This window comes from Leucopleurus acutus (assembly GCF_964270905.1).
Source record: "Leucopleurus acutus genome assembly, chromosome: 13".
Lineage (NCBI taxonomy): Eukaryota > Metazoa > Chordata > Mammalia > Artiodactyla > Delphinidae > Leucopleurus > Leucopleurus acutus.
In genome coordinates this window covers 67,982,768-67,997,232 of record NC_139155.1, presented here as the reverse complement: position 1 = coordinate 67,997,232, position 14,465 = coordinate 67,982,768, and the positions used below count along the sequence as shown (strand labels likewise).

Sequence of the window (14,465 nt, the reverse complement as noted above, 5' to 3'; positions counted from 1 at the left end):
CTTTTGTGTTTCCATACAAATTGAGAAATTTTTTGTTCTAGTTCTCTGAAAAATGCCAGTGGTAGTTTGATAGGGATTGCATTGAATCTGTAGATTGCTTTGGGTAGTAGAGTCATTTTCACAATGTTGATTCTTCCAATCCAAGAACATGGTATATCTCTCCATCTAATTGTATCACCTTTAATTTCTTTCATTAGTGTCTTATAATTTTCTGCATACAGGTCTTTTGTCTCCTTAGGTAGGTTTATTCCTAGATATTTTATTCTTTTTGTTGCAATGGTAAATGGGAGTGTTTTCTTGATTTCACTTTCAGATTTTTCATCATTAGTGTATAGGAATGCAGGAGATTTCTGTGCATTAATTTTGTATCCTACCAAACGTAAGATAGATAACTAGTGGGAAGCAGCCGCATAATAGCACAGGGAGATCCGCTCGGTGCTTTGTGACTGCCTGGAGGGGTGGGAGGGAGGGAGACGCAAGAGGGAAGAGATATGGGAACATATGTATATTTATAACTGATTCACTTTATTATAAAGCAGAACCTAACACACCATTGTAAAGCAATTACACTCCAATAAAGATGTAAAAAAAAAAAAAAAAAAGAGCCACATGTGCGCCAGAGCAGAAAGCAGAGGCGCAGCAGTTGGGTCTGGGGGGAAACAACAGGCTGAGTGGGAGGTCAGCGATGGCTGAAGAATCCTTGAGGATGGTTATATTTAAATGGCTTCATCCTGCTGGGGCCCCTAGAGAAACAGGAGAAGGGAGAATAGTGTTAATACTATACCCTTTGGGCTGATAAAATAAATTACAATTCATCCACACTAACAGGGACTACTATTAGCTGTTAAGGAAAAAAAAAAAGGAATGTTGTAAGAAAAGCAGACTGCAGAACAATATGAAAGGTGTGACGCACTTCTGAAAAAATGTCTTTATGTGCCTGCAAAGGCATGAACACAAACCTGGAAGGGCCCTCACTGACGATGTGCACTTTGGGGGACAGGGCCTGGGCACCCTCACTTTTTAGTGTTTTTACCAAACTGCTCACTGTTGTTTGTTATATTTAACAACAAACATGTTTTATTTCTATGATTAAAGAAAAACCATAAAATCCTCCTTTGCAGGGAGATTCCCATGCAGGTAGGAGTCTGGGTGTAAAAAGAATCTGTACAAAGTTCCTGCCAAGAGCCACGTGCTTTATACTCACTACTTCTCAGACGCTATTTCTATCATTTTATAGATTTTAAAGATGAAGAAACAGGCTTAGGGACGTAAACTGTCTGCCCAACATTATATGGTCAGAAAGCAGCACAGCACAAATTCAAAACCAGGTCTGATGCCAAAGCCTGCTGGCCACAGGCAGGCTGACAATCACAGCCAAAGCCTGGACCCTAAGAAGCTTAGGTGCTTCAGCTCCAATCCTGAGCCCCCCAAGCAAAACTTCACACAGGGTTCTTTTCCATACAACTCCACAGTGAATGGCATCCAGCTAAAGGGCCTCTCGTTTATCTGCCTATGACTGACATTCAATGGTAACCAGGAGGTGACACCTTGGATCTTGGTCTGAGGGAGGGTGAGAGGCAGTGTGTGGTATGTGTGTGTGTAGGGGTGTGCAATCACTTACTTAAGGGAGGGCTTACTCTGCCTGCACTGTGCTTGGCACTTTACATGCTCTGCCTGGTTTAATTTCATCCTCCCAACAACACCTGAAGTGGATGCCATTTTAGGGATGAGGAATCTGAATCTCAGAGGGGTTAAGTACAGACCCCAATCACATAGGCTGGAGCTGCAATTTGAACCTAGGCCTTTCTGGCCCCAAAGGCTTTGCTCTTTTTTTTTCGACCGTGCCGCACTGCATGTGGGATCTTAGTTCCCTGACCAGGGATCGAACCCGAGCCCCCTGCGTTGGAAGCACGGACTCTTAACCACTGGACCACCAGGGCAAGTCCCCCAAAGTCTCTGCTCCTAGCCATGACGTCATGTACCTCCCCAACATCAGAAGGGTGCAGTCATCCAGGTAAGTCTAGGCATACAGCTGATGGAGACCCCATAGCCTGAAGGTACCCAGCCACAGGCAGAGCCAGACCTTGCATTTCCTGCGGCCCAGGCCAGCCCTTTGCAGCCCAGCCCCTTGGCCTGATCCCAGTGGTCAGCTGAATTCCAGGCCAAGAACCTCACATCCCACATCTCATCAGTCATGGAATTAACTGGATCTGAGTAGCCAAAGGAGCACCTTCCCAGAATGTCCTGCCAGAGGAGCTCAGCCTGGGAGACATACCAACCACTTCAGAAAATGGGTCCTTCGGGAACCATTAGATAACAGAATATAAACACTGGCTGTGTGAGAACTCCCACCCTGGAAATGTGCTACAGCAGGCTGGGAGCGGGGGTAAGAGCTGAGTTCTCACGCAGACACACCAAGGAAAGCAAGTCCTAGAAGGCACCAACATCTAGCCGCCAGCTCTGCCTGTCAGCAGCCACTCCGGGGCTGCAGCTGGTTATTATCAGCTAGCATGACAAACCAGGCCAGGTGGAAGTGCCAGACGGAGGTGGGAGGATGCTGGGACAGCTTCCAGGAGCTGAAGCTGGCTGTGTGAGAAGAAGGTAAGGGGCAGGTAAGGCACCTTTTAGACTGACAGAGAACAAAGGGATGTCCTGATTAGATACAGATGCTAGCCCTTCGCAGACATCATTCCTCCCTAACCCCTTGCCCAAAAGGGAAGGGATGCCTGAGCAGTGTGGACTCTATAGAGTTCTGAAACTGGCTCTAAGAACGCTAGTTAAGGGATGAAAGGGAAAGAAAGGACCCAACATCAAGGAGAAAGGAAAAGCAGCTAGCAGTGCCGTGCACGTAGACACGCTAAATACCAAGCTGTCAGGACCTGCTGGCATTTTCTGAGCCTCCGCCTGTGCCAGGATCCATTCTGGAAGCTTTACATGAACTCTCTCTACTTCATCATGAGTTAGAAGGTAACACCTTTGGGAAAGGTTCAGAGCTGAGCTGAAGTGACTCTTCCAAAGTCACACAGCTGGTGAGCAGGAAAGCAGAGATCTGCACTTGTGTTTGTGTTACTTCAAAGCTGGTTCCTTCTGTGACGCCTGACTGCCTATAGCTGCGATCCCCCGAGATGTTTGAGTACCTTAGGAAGTATAGCAGACTCTGGGGACTGGTGGGATGCATAGAGTTTAAAAAGTTCATTTGGATCATGAAAAGCAAACCTACTGTTTTCCACAGAAAGTAGAGAAAGGAAAGTTCAGTAAATTCCTCTTGCTCACTTGGCGTGTGACCCACCTCTGGGGGGTGTGCATGATGAACAACTGGACCAGGCTGGTAGGATGGGGGCCACAGGGTAAGTTTTAGGAATAAGGGAGCAAGCTCTCCCCAGGAAATCTGGCAGCAGGATTTTAATTTCCACAGTGAATGGAGACTAGTGCACCGGGAAACGTGCGTGCCTTCCATGCCAGGCTCACCTCTGCCCCAGGTCCCTGTGAGAGGCAGGGCTGGAGGTCCCTGGACCCGGCACCCCCACCCCTCCCCTCACCTCACCTGAAAAGCCGCAGACACATTTTCTCCTGGGGAAATTCCTTGGGCCCCTCCACGCTGTCGTCGTGGCTCTCCGTCTCCAGGTAGACATCCAGCAGCACGCACAGGCGCTGCAGCTGGTTCGTCAAGAGCTGGTGGCCGGGCCAGGGGCCACACAGCTCCTTGTAGCACACATTGACTTCACTCTCCATGGCCTATGGGTGGGAAAACCAGAAACTAAGCACCACTTTCAGGCCAGCTGGGTCTGATGGTTTCACAAGAACTGCACCCGGGCCTCCGCAGGAGCTGGGCCTCTGCAGATCAAGCCGGACCGACTTGTCCCGAGGCTCCCTCTCCTCAAGACAATGGGGTCTTCCTGATCCTGACTCGGAACTTTCCCTGCCTTGCACATCCACAGACAGAGACGAAGATGTGTAGAAGATGAATCTCAAGATGAGATCCAAATCAGGTGTTAGGGTTAAAAACGTGCTCCATGACTATTGAATCAAATCCACAGGTATAACAATAATTAGCAGGTGCAATGATCTTGGACATCATCTCATTCCAGCACTTTCTGTGCATCTGAGTTTATTCTCATTTCCACAGAAGCCCAAACAACAACCTTTCACAGCAGGTATTTATATTACCCCTATTTCATAAATAGGGTGAACCTGTGGACCCCAAGCTAGATAAGCGGTTGGGATGGGTCTGAGCTCTTTCTGCTACTATGTCATGCACCCTCCAGCAAACTCTACAAATCCCGGCAGACCCCTCTGCCCCGAGAATTGTGCCAGTGCCCAAGCCCTCAGCTGCGGCAGGTTCGGCCACTGCCCACCTCCCCAAGAAGGTTCTCCCTGCTCCTCCCACCACCCCCAGCAGGTCCTTACCCGAATATTGTCGTCGTTGTTGTTGGTTTTCTCCCCTTTCCAGTTCAGACAGAGCTGGAAAATGGGTGGGATGGAGGAGTAGCCAGGGTTCAGCACCACAGCAGCCTGGAGCTTAGCTGGGAAGGGATGGGAAAGGAGGAAAACTCAGTTCTGAGACCTGGCTTGTTAGCCGAGACACGCTCCCCGCTGGACCCCTGAGGCTAGCTCTGTGTCTCACATTAATCCAAGTGCTCAAAGCACATTCTGGTACTGACTTACTTTTGTTCTAGAATCTCCCAAGTGGAACTGCCAGGTTGCAGAAAGTGAGGTCCTGTGACTCTGGTCCCTCCAAGGACACAGAGCTGTGTGGACTCCCCAGAGTCTGGTCCACAATGAGTTTGCCCAAGAGTTCTATTTACTCCTTTGACAGAAGTTTGTTTTCATTGGCATTTATTTGCCAGCAAGTTAAGGATTTTCCCATGTGAAGGTTTCCTGTTTTTCCTTTTCAACAATATTGGGTATTAGCTGTTACATTAGTCAAATATATTTTTTCTATTCTGTTCTTTATCTTTATCTATTTTGTTATGTGCAGCTTTTTCATAGCTAACATTTAATGACTACCTACTGTTTTCCAAGCACTGTGCTAAGCCCTTTGCACACATTTTATTTCATCCTAATAACGATTCTGAGGTAGGTACCATTATTATCATCCCATTTTACATATAAAAAAACTGAGGCTCTGACAGAAACTTCCTTAAGATCATCAAGCAGCTGCAAAGCAGCAATGCTGAGTTTAATCAGAACTACCTGATGCCAAAGCTGTGTTCATAATCATTAAATGAAATATTTGCGTTTTTTAACTTTTTCATTTTTTCTCTGGTGATAGCCTTTGCCTTTTTCAATAGGATGACATTTATCCTCTCCATCAGTGGGCTAGGCATTTAGCCACTCCTTTTCATTATTTATGGAGGAAAAAAGGAACTCTCTGACCCACCAGTAATTCAAATAAATAAGAGAACAAGAGAGTGTAGGTTAAAACAATTCTTCCCTGACAGTCACAACAACATTTATTAAAAAGTGACACTTTCCTGTTGTTTCTGCCGTAACAGTTTGCACATATTTCGGGGTTTATCTCTATTCACTAATTTTTTGTTTTTAACCCATACCATGTAACTGTTGTCCACTTATTCATTTAAATTTCACTCTTAATTTTTCAAATTCTATAATGCATCTAATGAAAATTTAAATGATCACATTCATTCCATGTACGAATCTAGAATACTTATCATCTTTCCAAGCTTTCTTCCGCTCAACCAGGAAGCAGAAATGATGTCCTCAAATGACCTCCCACCCTTGGGGCTTTGTAAATTTACTGGATGCATATTTTGTGCCCTTTCAAAATAGCACTCTGTTGTTTAGGGATGAGGTTAAAGTATTTTTTAAAAGGGGAGAGGATGGAAAGCAAATGCAAAATTCCAAATAGCAGTCACCTATCGTCAGGGTGAGAATGAAGTGGGATCAAGGAGCCTCAACTGTATCTGAAATTATTTAATTTCCTCAGAATATTTCTAAAAACATGCAAAGAAAAAAAAAGGAGAAGGGAAGAAATAGAGACACTTGAACATCAAAGAGTGCAAGCTTTCCTGACATGTCTCGTACTGTCTTGGAACTACAGGTAACTTCCTCCGCCCAGTGGCCTCAGCACTGAGGCCCTGGGATGGGATCCTGCAGGCTGTGCCAGACCTGCCAAGGCTGGGGCCGGATGACAGCACCACAGGCAGCATCAGGGTGGCTCCAGCAGGAAACCCTGGCCGATCAGATGCCAGGACAGCTGTGAGGAATCACAGCTCTCGATGCCTCCCAAGTGAGTGCAGGGACTGCAGAGGGAGGAGGGTCCTGCACTTCACATCCTGAGAGTGACAGCTCTTCCCTGAAGAGGGGGACGAGCAAGCATCTGATTCTAAAATGTAATGAAACAAAGGGGCTAAGAGCTCAGGTTCAGAGGTCAGACTGGGTTTGTAACTAAGCCCTACTTTCCTCATCTACAAAGCAGGAATATCACCAGCCCCAGGACTGTCCTAAGGATTAGCTGATAAACCACGGACATGACTGTTGCAGAACAAGTCCTGGCTGAATGCTGCCTCTCACAACTATGACTGTTTGTTAAGTCCCCACTACAGGATTCCAGGATCTTTCGCTTCCTTTGGGCAACTCCCAGGAGTGTTTTATTCTCAGCGGCTCCCCTTGCCTAGAGCAACTGTGATCAGCAGAGCAATTACCTGTGCCCCTTTCCACGAGTGCCATATAGTAGAGATTGGTGTCCCCAGCCAGTCCCGCCTCCATGATGTCTTTGGTAAAATGCAGTTCCTAGAAGTCACCAAGGACAAGGGGTGAACTGCTGGCTCCTCTAGTCAAATCCCCTGCTCTTCTGGTGGAGGAGCAGGAGCTGAAAGGTGACGTGGGCCTGCAGTCCCCAGGACAGCAACAGTGGCCTGTCACCCCTCCACCTACCGTATAATCCTCATGGGGAATCGTCACCCACTTCACCAGGCGAGAGACAACCTTTGCAGGAAAGAGGTACTGGCAGTCACTGGTAACTGGCACAATGCCGTGTTCTAAAAGAGAGCAGGACAGGTGGTGTCACAGGTAGAAATCAGCTGGGTAACTAGCTGTGTAACTAGCATCTTCTGTAGGGCTCAGATGGCCCTGCCAGCTGTCCAAGTACACTCGGTACTCAGGTGCCCAGGTCAACATGTGCCAGAAACGAAGGCACACCAACCTGACCTTTACCCAGTGCTTGTGCTTGAGGCCGGACCCAGCACCAGCATTCACAGCACTTTATCCTTAATGCAAATGATGGCCTGCCAAACAAAAAAACCCCCTGCAGCCAGAAACAGAGATGTACGGTGTCTCTGCAGCAGTGACTGTTAATTAGACCAAATAGCCAAGAGGGCTGTTCTCACAGCTGACCTTGATGGAGAAAGGACTGAAGTGTTCTGTGTTGGTTCCTCTAAGGGAAAAGAGCAGGAGGACTGCTCCAGGGTGAATTCCTGCTGGCGTTTCAATAAGCAAACGTGCCAACATGGTAAACGCTGTCCAGGATGACAATCACCCAACCCTGGGACAAAACAAACTAAGCAATGCTGATGAGGAGCAAGTAATGCTGCCCTGGAGAAAACAGGGTCCACGTGAGGCCTCCAGACGGGTCCTGGGAACTCAAAGCCTTTCCTGACAGTGGCTCTTTTAGATCAGAAAGATCTTAACCCTCACTCCTTACAAGTCCCTTGTACATGGTAGGCTCTTACAAGTATTTACAGAATGAACAAATGAAAAGCCCCACATGGCCACCATCTTGGTCAAGGGCTCATCAGAATAACCTGGGACCTTATGGAAAACACAGGGGCTCAGCCCCACCCTGGAGGATGTCAGCTCAGGTGTCAGGGGAGGGATGAGGCGTGGATCCCTGGACAGCTGTATTCAAGTAAGCTGAGCGTAAGCTCCACAAAAGCAGGGCTCTGTCTTGTGCTCATGGCTCTTCTCCCAGCACTATTCTGGCTGCCTGGAATGAATTAGGTTCCTATTAAAACGCACATCAGGACTTCCCTGGTGGCACGGTGTTTAAGAATCCGCCTGCTGGGGCTTCCCTGGTGGTGCAGTGGTTGAGAATCCGCCTACTAGTGCAGGGGACACGGGTTCGAGCCCTGGTCTGGGAAGATCTCACATGCCGTGGAGCAACTAAGCCTGTGCACCACAACTACTGAGCCTGTGATCTACAGCCCGCGAGCCACAACTACTGAGCTCGTGTGCCACAACTACTGAAGCCCGCATGCCTAGAGCCTGTGCTCCACAAGAGAAGGCACCGCAATGAGAAGCTTGCACACCGCAACAAAAGAGTAGCCCCTGCTCGCTGCAACGAGAGAAAGCCCGCGCGTGGCAACAAAGACCCAATGCAGCAAAAAATAACAAATAAATAAATAAAATAAAATAAATTTATATATATATAAAAAAGAATCTGCCTGCCAATGCAGAGGACACGGGTTCGATCCCTAGTCTAGGAAGATCCCACATGCCGCAGAGGAACAAAGCCCGTGTGCCACAACTATTGAGCCTGTGCTCTAGAGTCCGCGAGCCACAACTACTGAAGCCTGCGAGCCACAACTACTGAAGCCTGCGTGCCTAGAGCCTGTGCTCTGCAACAAGAGAAGCCACTGCAATGAGAAGTCCGTGCACCCCAACAAAGAGTAGCTTCCGCTTGCCACAACTAGAGAAAGCCTGCACGTAGTAACAAAGACCCAACACAGACCAAAATAAATAAATAATTAAAAAAATATTTTTTAAAAATAAATAAAACGCACATCAAAGTCTGACGTGCACTGACCTAGCATGATGCTCCTGACCAATCTGCTAACCTGGGCCCCCAAAAGGCTTTGGGCTGAGACAGTCCTGGTGGCCCTGAGGAGAGCTCAGACCTCTGCTTGGCAGCCTACAGCTCTCCCCAGTGGCCCAGCTAACACCTCTGCTCAACAAGAGCCAGAAAGCCAGCCCGTTTTGATTTGTCATCAGGATTCAAGAAATCTGAGTGCAGGGCTCTGTTGTCTTTGTCCCTGTGTTGTCTGAGTGGCTCTCAGGTCACAGCCCTAACTAGCACCAGCTTACCCAGGGAGGCAAACTGCTTGTGGAGGGCCAAGCGGGACTGCACCCTGGTCTTCAGCAGTTTCATGGTGGTCTCCATGTGGCTGGCGCTCAGAGAGTGGTCAGTGATCACAGTGTGCTGTGGAGGACAGCGAGTGGCACACATGTTAGTAGCTCCCCATCCCTTCCTCCAGGCACCCCTCTCTCCTAGGACCTGCCTGCCTGTGGCAACCTGGACTACCCACGTCCTGAGATGCCTTCTGGGGACAGCAGGGTTTCCCTACTGTGACAGGCCAGAGGCTGAGTCCCAACAGGAACGATACAAGGTGCTGAGATCTTAAGAGGTCCCCTAGGGTTCATTTCTGGCACCTTCGTACATAAGACCAAGGGGTAGCAGCACCTGGAGCTGCACTGCACGCAGGGCAAGGATCCAAGTTACTTTGACCTAGAGGGCTAACAGGCTCATGGCAAAGGCAAAAGGTACCTAAACACTTGTAGGCCTTGGACATTTTAGTATCCTGAGTGGAGGGAAGATAGATCATAGCCCAGAGGGATAGCATTCTGCTAGTTCAAAGTCCCAAAGCCCTTCTGGAGTCTGTATGGGACAAGAGGAATAGAGGTCCTCAGCCGAGGGGACCGGATCAGTAGACACACCTGGGGCTGCTCTTTGGGGAAGTGGAGGCCACCCATCTTCTGCACCCACAAATAGGGATGCCCTAAGTCAAGTACGTAGTCCCTCAAAGTCAGGATGCTGCAGATAAGAACACAGAATGAAATGATTCTATAAGTAATTTCTGCAGTGGTCCCCGGATATATCCCTCCTCCCACCTTCTCATCCCCCCAAAACAGAACGGTCCCACAGGCTCAGCTGCACCCACGGCCAGGCTGCCAGCAAAGCCTCTTAACTTCATCAGTTCCCTACTGTGAATTTCATCTCTCCTAGTCACTTTTCTCTTTTTCCCTTGGCAGCCTTCAACTCATTAGCAAATATCAATAAAAAGGCAGTATACTTGATCTCTTCATCAGTCCACCAATTTATAAAATATTTTTTAAATTTTAATCCTCAGAGAATTAAAATGTTAAATACATCTATTATCACGTTCCCAGAGTTTTGATCCTTCCACCCTTCCCCACCCTCCATGGCCTCATAAGCAGGAAAAGGCATGTGTTCCCTTCTCTGGACAGAGCACTCCCTCCTGCCCAGCCGCCTCCCCTGTCCCCTGGGAGGCCTCTGGCCCTAACAGGTCTCCAGCTTTGGGTTTGAGCCACAGGAGAAACTCAGAAGCAGAGAGGCTGGGAGAGGAGGAAATGCTGCTGACTCACCCAACTTTATCAAACTGATACTGATTGGCTGGATTTGGAGTTTTCTTTCCATGATCCCCAGGATACAAACAGCTCAGTACTGAGTCAGGAGACAGCAAGTCACTGGAAGAGGAAAAAGACTGCAGTGAGAACGCCGGCCAACCCATTGCTTCCACGCAGACGTGGGCATTTGGCGGTGGTAACGCCCCCTCTCACTGATGATCAAAGCCAGACCCTTTACATGCCTGAGGTCATCAGATAGTCATAACCCTATGAGGTAGGGAGTATCATCATTTCCTTTCTACAGAGGAGAAGATCAAGGCTTTAAAAGATATGGCTTGTCCAAGATCACACTGCTATTAAGTGCTGGAGCCAGGATTTACTCTATTCCATCAAAGACAGTAATACTCTTTTTTTTTTTTTTTTTTTTTTTAAAGACAGTAATACTCTTAACCACCAATTTTTTAAGAAACCTATCCCTTCAAGAGTTACATGGTGACCAGAGCCTTTTCCTCAGGGGAGCAAAGCCCTGTGACACAATAGGAATAATCAGAATTTTCACAGGAGCAAAACAGATCCCTTCTACCCCAGAGAGATCCAGTGTGAAGCTTTGATATTGTGCTTATCTCACTTTTTACCAAATCTCATGCTATCACAGAAATACGTCCCCTTTAAAATTCCCAGAAAAAGATATATCACATAGACTGGAGACAAGGTGACCTAGTGCTGTAAGCAGAGAGACACGGTGATGCCACAGCCACCTACTCACAATGGTTAAACATGTAATTAAACGTGACAATCAGAGAAGAGATGGGGAGAGAATGGAGTAATTTGATCACAAAGGTCAACGAGGCCCATTCCTTCCCTTCACCAAAGGGAGTTCCCCTTCGCCTTCCAGGGACAGCGTCAGGAGTGACTCAGGCGGAAACTGCTGCTCTGAACCAGCAGGCCTCCAGGAACTTAGCACCGGGAGGGTGGCAGCTTCTGGCTCTGCCCTGCTCTCTCTCCTGACAGTGTCTCCCTGCACCACCACGACCCCCAAGGGTCTCTGTCCCCTTCGCTGCTTCACACAGAGAACCGGCTAGAAAATGAATAATTGTCAGTCTTTTAGCCAATGTTTAGTGACTGTTACTAATATACAGAATCAGCCAAAATGAAACAGAACAGCTAAAAATGCACAAGATTAGGATTTTAAATTGATGAAACCTGATGGAAGAATCAAATCTTCTCGACAAAATTTCCATCTGCAATATGTGGCTCAGGACAACTGAATTTGGTAAAAATAATGGCCATTAAAGAGAAGGCTATATACTCATAAAAATATGACTATTCAAAACACTATTCAATTACTCAAGTCTTTGTTATAAAGTTTTAAAAAAAGAGATTTTTAAAATCTTCGTAAAGTGGAAATGGAAAATAATTTAAAATAATTCAATGCCTTAATGAAAAACTGATTAATGAATTAAAGTGGCCTAATGGAGATCATTCTGGAAAACAATTTCTTGAGGAAAATTCAGCAAGGTTCATATAATTCTGAATAAAATGTTTATAATAAAAACATGAATTTCCTAATGAATTAAGAGATCCTGGCATCAGTCGTCAATGTTGCTAACATCTCAAAAATAGAGACAGCCTGTGCCTCCTGATAAAATCATGCAACATCTCTGACACAGTGCTGCACACCCACCTCCCCCGCTAAAAATGGAATCTGATCAGGTCTCTAACTCTACCTACAATTTACAGGAAATACAGGGGGAGGGAGTAACACGTTCAATTGTACCGCAGGGATGCAATCATCAAAATGCAGCCTGGGGGAAACCTACAGAGCAAACAACCTACTTTCCTCAACAAATAAAAGATAGCAGGACATTCAGATGGGAAGACACCTGAAAGAAGCTTCATCCAACTGCAACACATGAATCTTAAAAAGATCCAGATTCAAAACCCAAACTGTAAGAACAAAACTAACAAAGAACACTTATAGGGAAATCTGAACTCTAACTAGATAATCGATATTAAGGAATTAGTGTCATACTGTGATTAAATTGAAATTTTTAAAAAGTATTCCTGTTTTAGTTGATAAATAAATAAAACCACACACCATGGTGTCTCCATGGGGCGAAAGCAGCCTTGAGCAAAGGCCTCTAGGCTGCGAGTCTGAAGTCTAGGCCCAGCACCTCCATAATTGGACATATGCCCCTGAACTCAGTTTCTCCATCTGTAAAATAGGGGGATGAGCTAGACAACACCTGAAGGCCCTTAAAGAGCTAATCCTGGCTTCAGGGTGGTGTTTCCTTTTGGGTTTCCTCCCTCTTTGGGGACCAGGGCAATGACAGTAGTGTAGTACCATGGTACACAGGCCCAGCTGGCTTTGAATCATCACTCTCCATGCACTGCCTGTGACCCTGGGGCAGCCTCTTAACTCTGCAGAGCCTCAGTTTCTTCACCTTGTAGAGCTACTGTGAGAATTAAATCTGATGATGACAAACAGCTGTCATTTACCAAGCATTTCACCTATGCTAAGCATTTTACCTGACTCACACAGGCACCCTGGGAGGGGATCTAATTAATGACCGGAGTGAGGAAACAGACTCAGAGGTCAGGTAATCTGGCTAAAGGTGCACACACAGCTGTGAGGGGAGACCTGGCACTCGCAGAGCTCGTAGCCAGTGTGCAGTCCTGCCCCTATCACGGTATGTGCAGTGCCCCGCAGGGGAGTGGGCTTCAGTGCACACTGGGGCCAGCCTGCAGCCCCGTGACTTAGCAGACAGGACATCTGAGAAGTGAGCAGGCAGAACAATCACGACAAAGAGCTCCACTGTGGCCAGGGCCATCATGGGGCCCTCGAGCTGCTCACTGGACCAGCACTGCAAAGGCTCCCTCTGCTGGGGTGAGGTGGGAACAAGGTCAACTCCATCCAGAGTGCTCGGGGTGGTCCAGCAACACTCTCAAGCACAGGGACCAAGGATGCAGCCTGAAGGGGGTGTGGACTCTAAGTGCAGGGTTGAAAACCCAGGAGAAACGCCACCATCAGGCAGGCCTGGGAAGAGTTCCATCCCACCAGGCACCAGACCCAGGTCTCCCTCACTGATCTTTCTACACCTGACGTGAGGACTCACTGGAAGCAGGAGGGGCAGGGTCGGGAGGTGTGCCAGGCCAGGTGAGCCTTTTTCACCCCCAGGCCCTCTCGGTCCTCCTCCCTTCTTCCCACGCTGGCTGTGGAACAAGCAGCCACGGTCAGGGCCTTTCTGGGGATGCTCCACCTGTGGCTGCCACTATGTGCCTCTGCTCACCCTCCTCAAAACCCCCACAGGGACCCGCCAGTCTTCCTCCCACTGCCCAGGTAAGGACAACCTGGGATTGAGCTGAGCTGCAAAGTGAAATCCCAGCACCTTGAGACAGAAAGAGACAAGAAAAAGAGAGGCCTAAATTTGTCAACCTGGTAAGGTCTGCCAAATCTCACTTTCACATTCACACTCTTTCCACTGGTGTAAAAGGTGGTGCCCTGCCCACTCAATTTACAACAGGCTGTAGTCACTTCTAGCATCTGCTGTGTAGTGACAGGACTTCACCAATTCAAGTCAGTGAGTGCTTTCCAAATACCTGTGATGTACCAGGACTTCGGGGCTGTGTGGACGTGACAACAGAAGCCAGTGTGGCCATGAACTCCACTCAGAGCCAGATGAGGGAGGATCCGAGAGGAGCCCAGCACCAAGGCTCCCACCACACCCCCCTCCCACGCCCCACCCCCCGCAGCACCTGTCCAATACCCTGCACTGATGGGGGTGATCAGTTCTGTGGCAGTTGTCACTTTGGCTTTTACCGTCATGATGTTGAGGTTCATGAGGTAGTAGAAAGTCAGGTGCAGTACACTGTCATCTGGAGGGGAGGAGGAAAAGAAGACATCATTTATGAGTTAAACACTAGAAGAGCGCCAACAGTATTATAGAAAGCAAAGTCAACAAGACTTTTAAGATCTTTCACTATAAAAACAACTTGATGGCAACTTAACATTGAGTAAAAAAAGTCTCTACAAATTCTTTGCTACTACTCCCTCCAAGAGGTGGAGCTTCATTTCCCTCCCTTGAGTGTGGACTGGACTTAGAGACTCTGCTTCTAACTAACACAACATGGAAAGGAAGCGA

General features: G+C 47.7%; 1 protein-coding gene across 5 annotated transcripts in view; it reads right to left on the bottom strand.

Moving 5' to 3' along the window:
* Positions 1 to 371: 371 nt before the first annotated feature.
* Positions 372 to 14,465, bottom strand: part of THOC5 (THO complex subunit 5) — a 33,970-nt gene continuing 19,876 nt past the window's right edge. For all 5 annotated transcript variants that reach the window (XM_082852842.1, XM_082852843.1, XM_082852840.1 and 2 more), the window contains 9 exons: positions 14,091 to 14,199; positions 10,342 to 10,443; positions 9,673 to 9,769; positions 9,043 to 9,157; positions 6,898 to 7,001; positions 6,666 to 6,753; positions 4,408 to 4,523; positions 3,545 to 3,735; positions 372 to 743 (listed from right to left, as the gene is read on the bottom strand). In XM_082852842.1, coding sequence (XP_082708968.1) covers positions 680 to 743; positions 3,545 to 3,735; positions 4,408 to 4,523; positions 6,666 to 6,753; positions 6,898 to 7,001; positions 9,043 to 9,157; positions 9,673 to 9,769; positions 10,342 to 10,443; positions 14,091 to 14,199 — 986 coding nt within the window. In that variant the 3' untranslated portion in view covers positions 372 to 679. The remainder of the gene's footprint in view (positions 744 to 3,544; positions 3,736 to 4,407; positions 4,524 to 6,665; positions 6,754 to 6,897; positions 7,002 to 9,042; positions 9,158 to 9,672; positions 9,770 to 10,341; positions 10,444 to 14,090; positions 14,200 to 14,465) is intronic.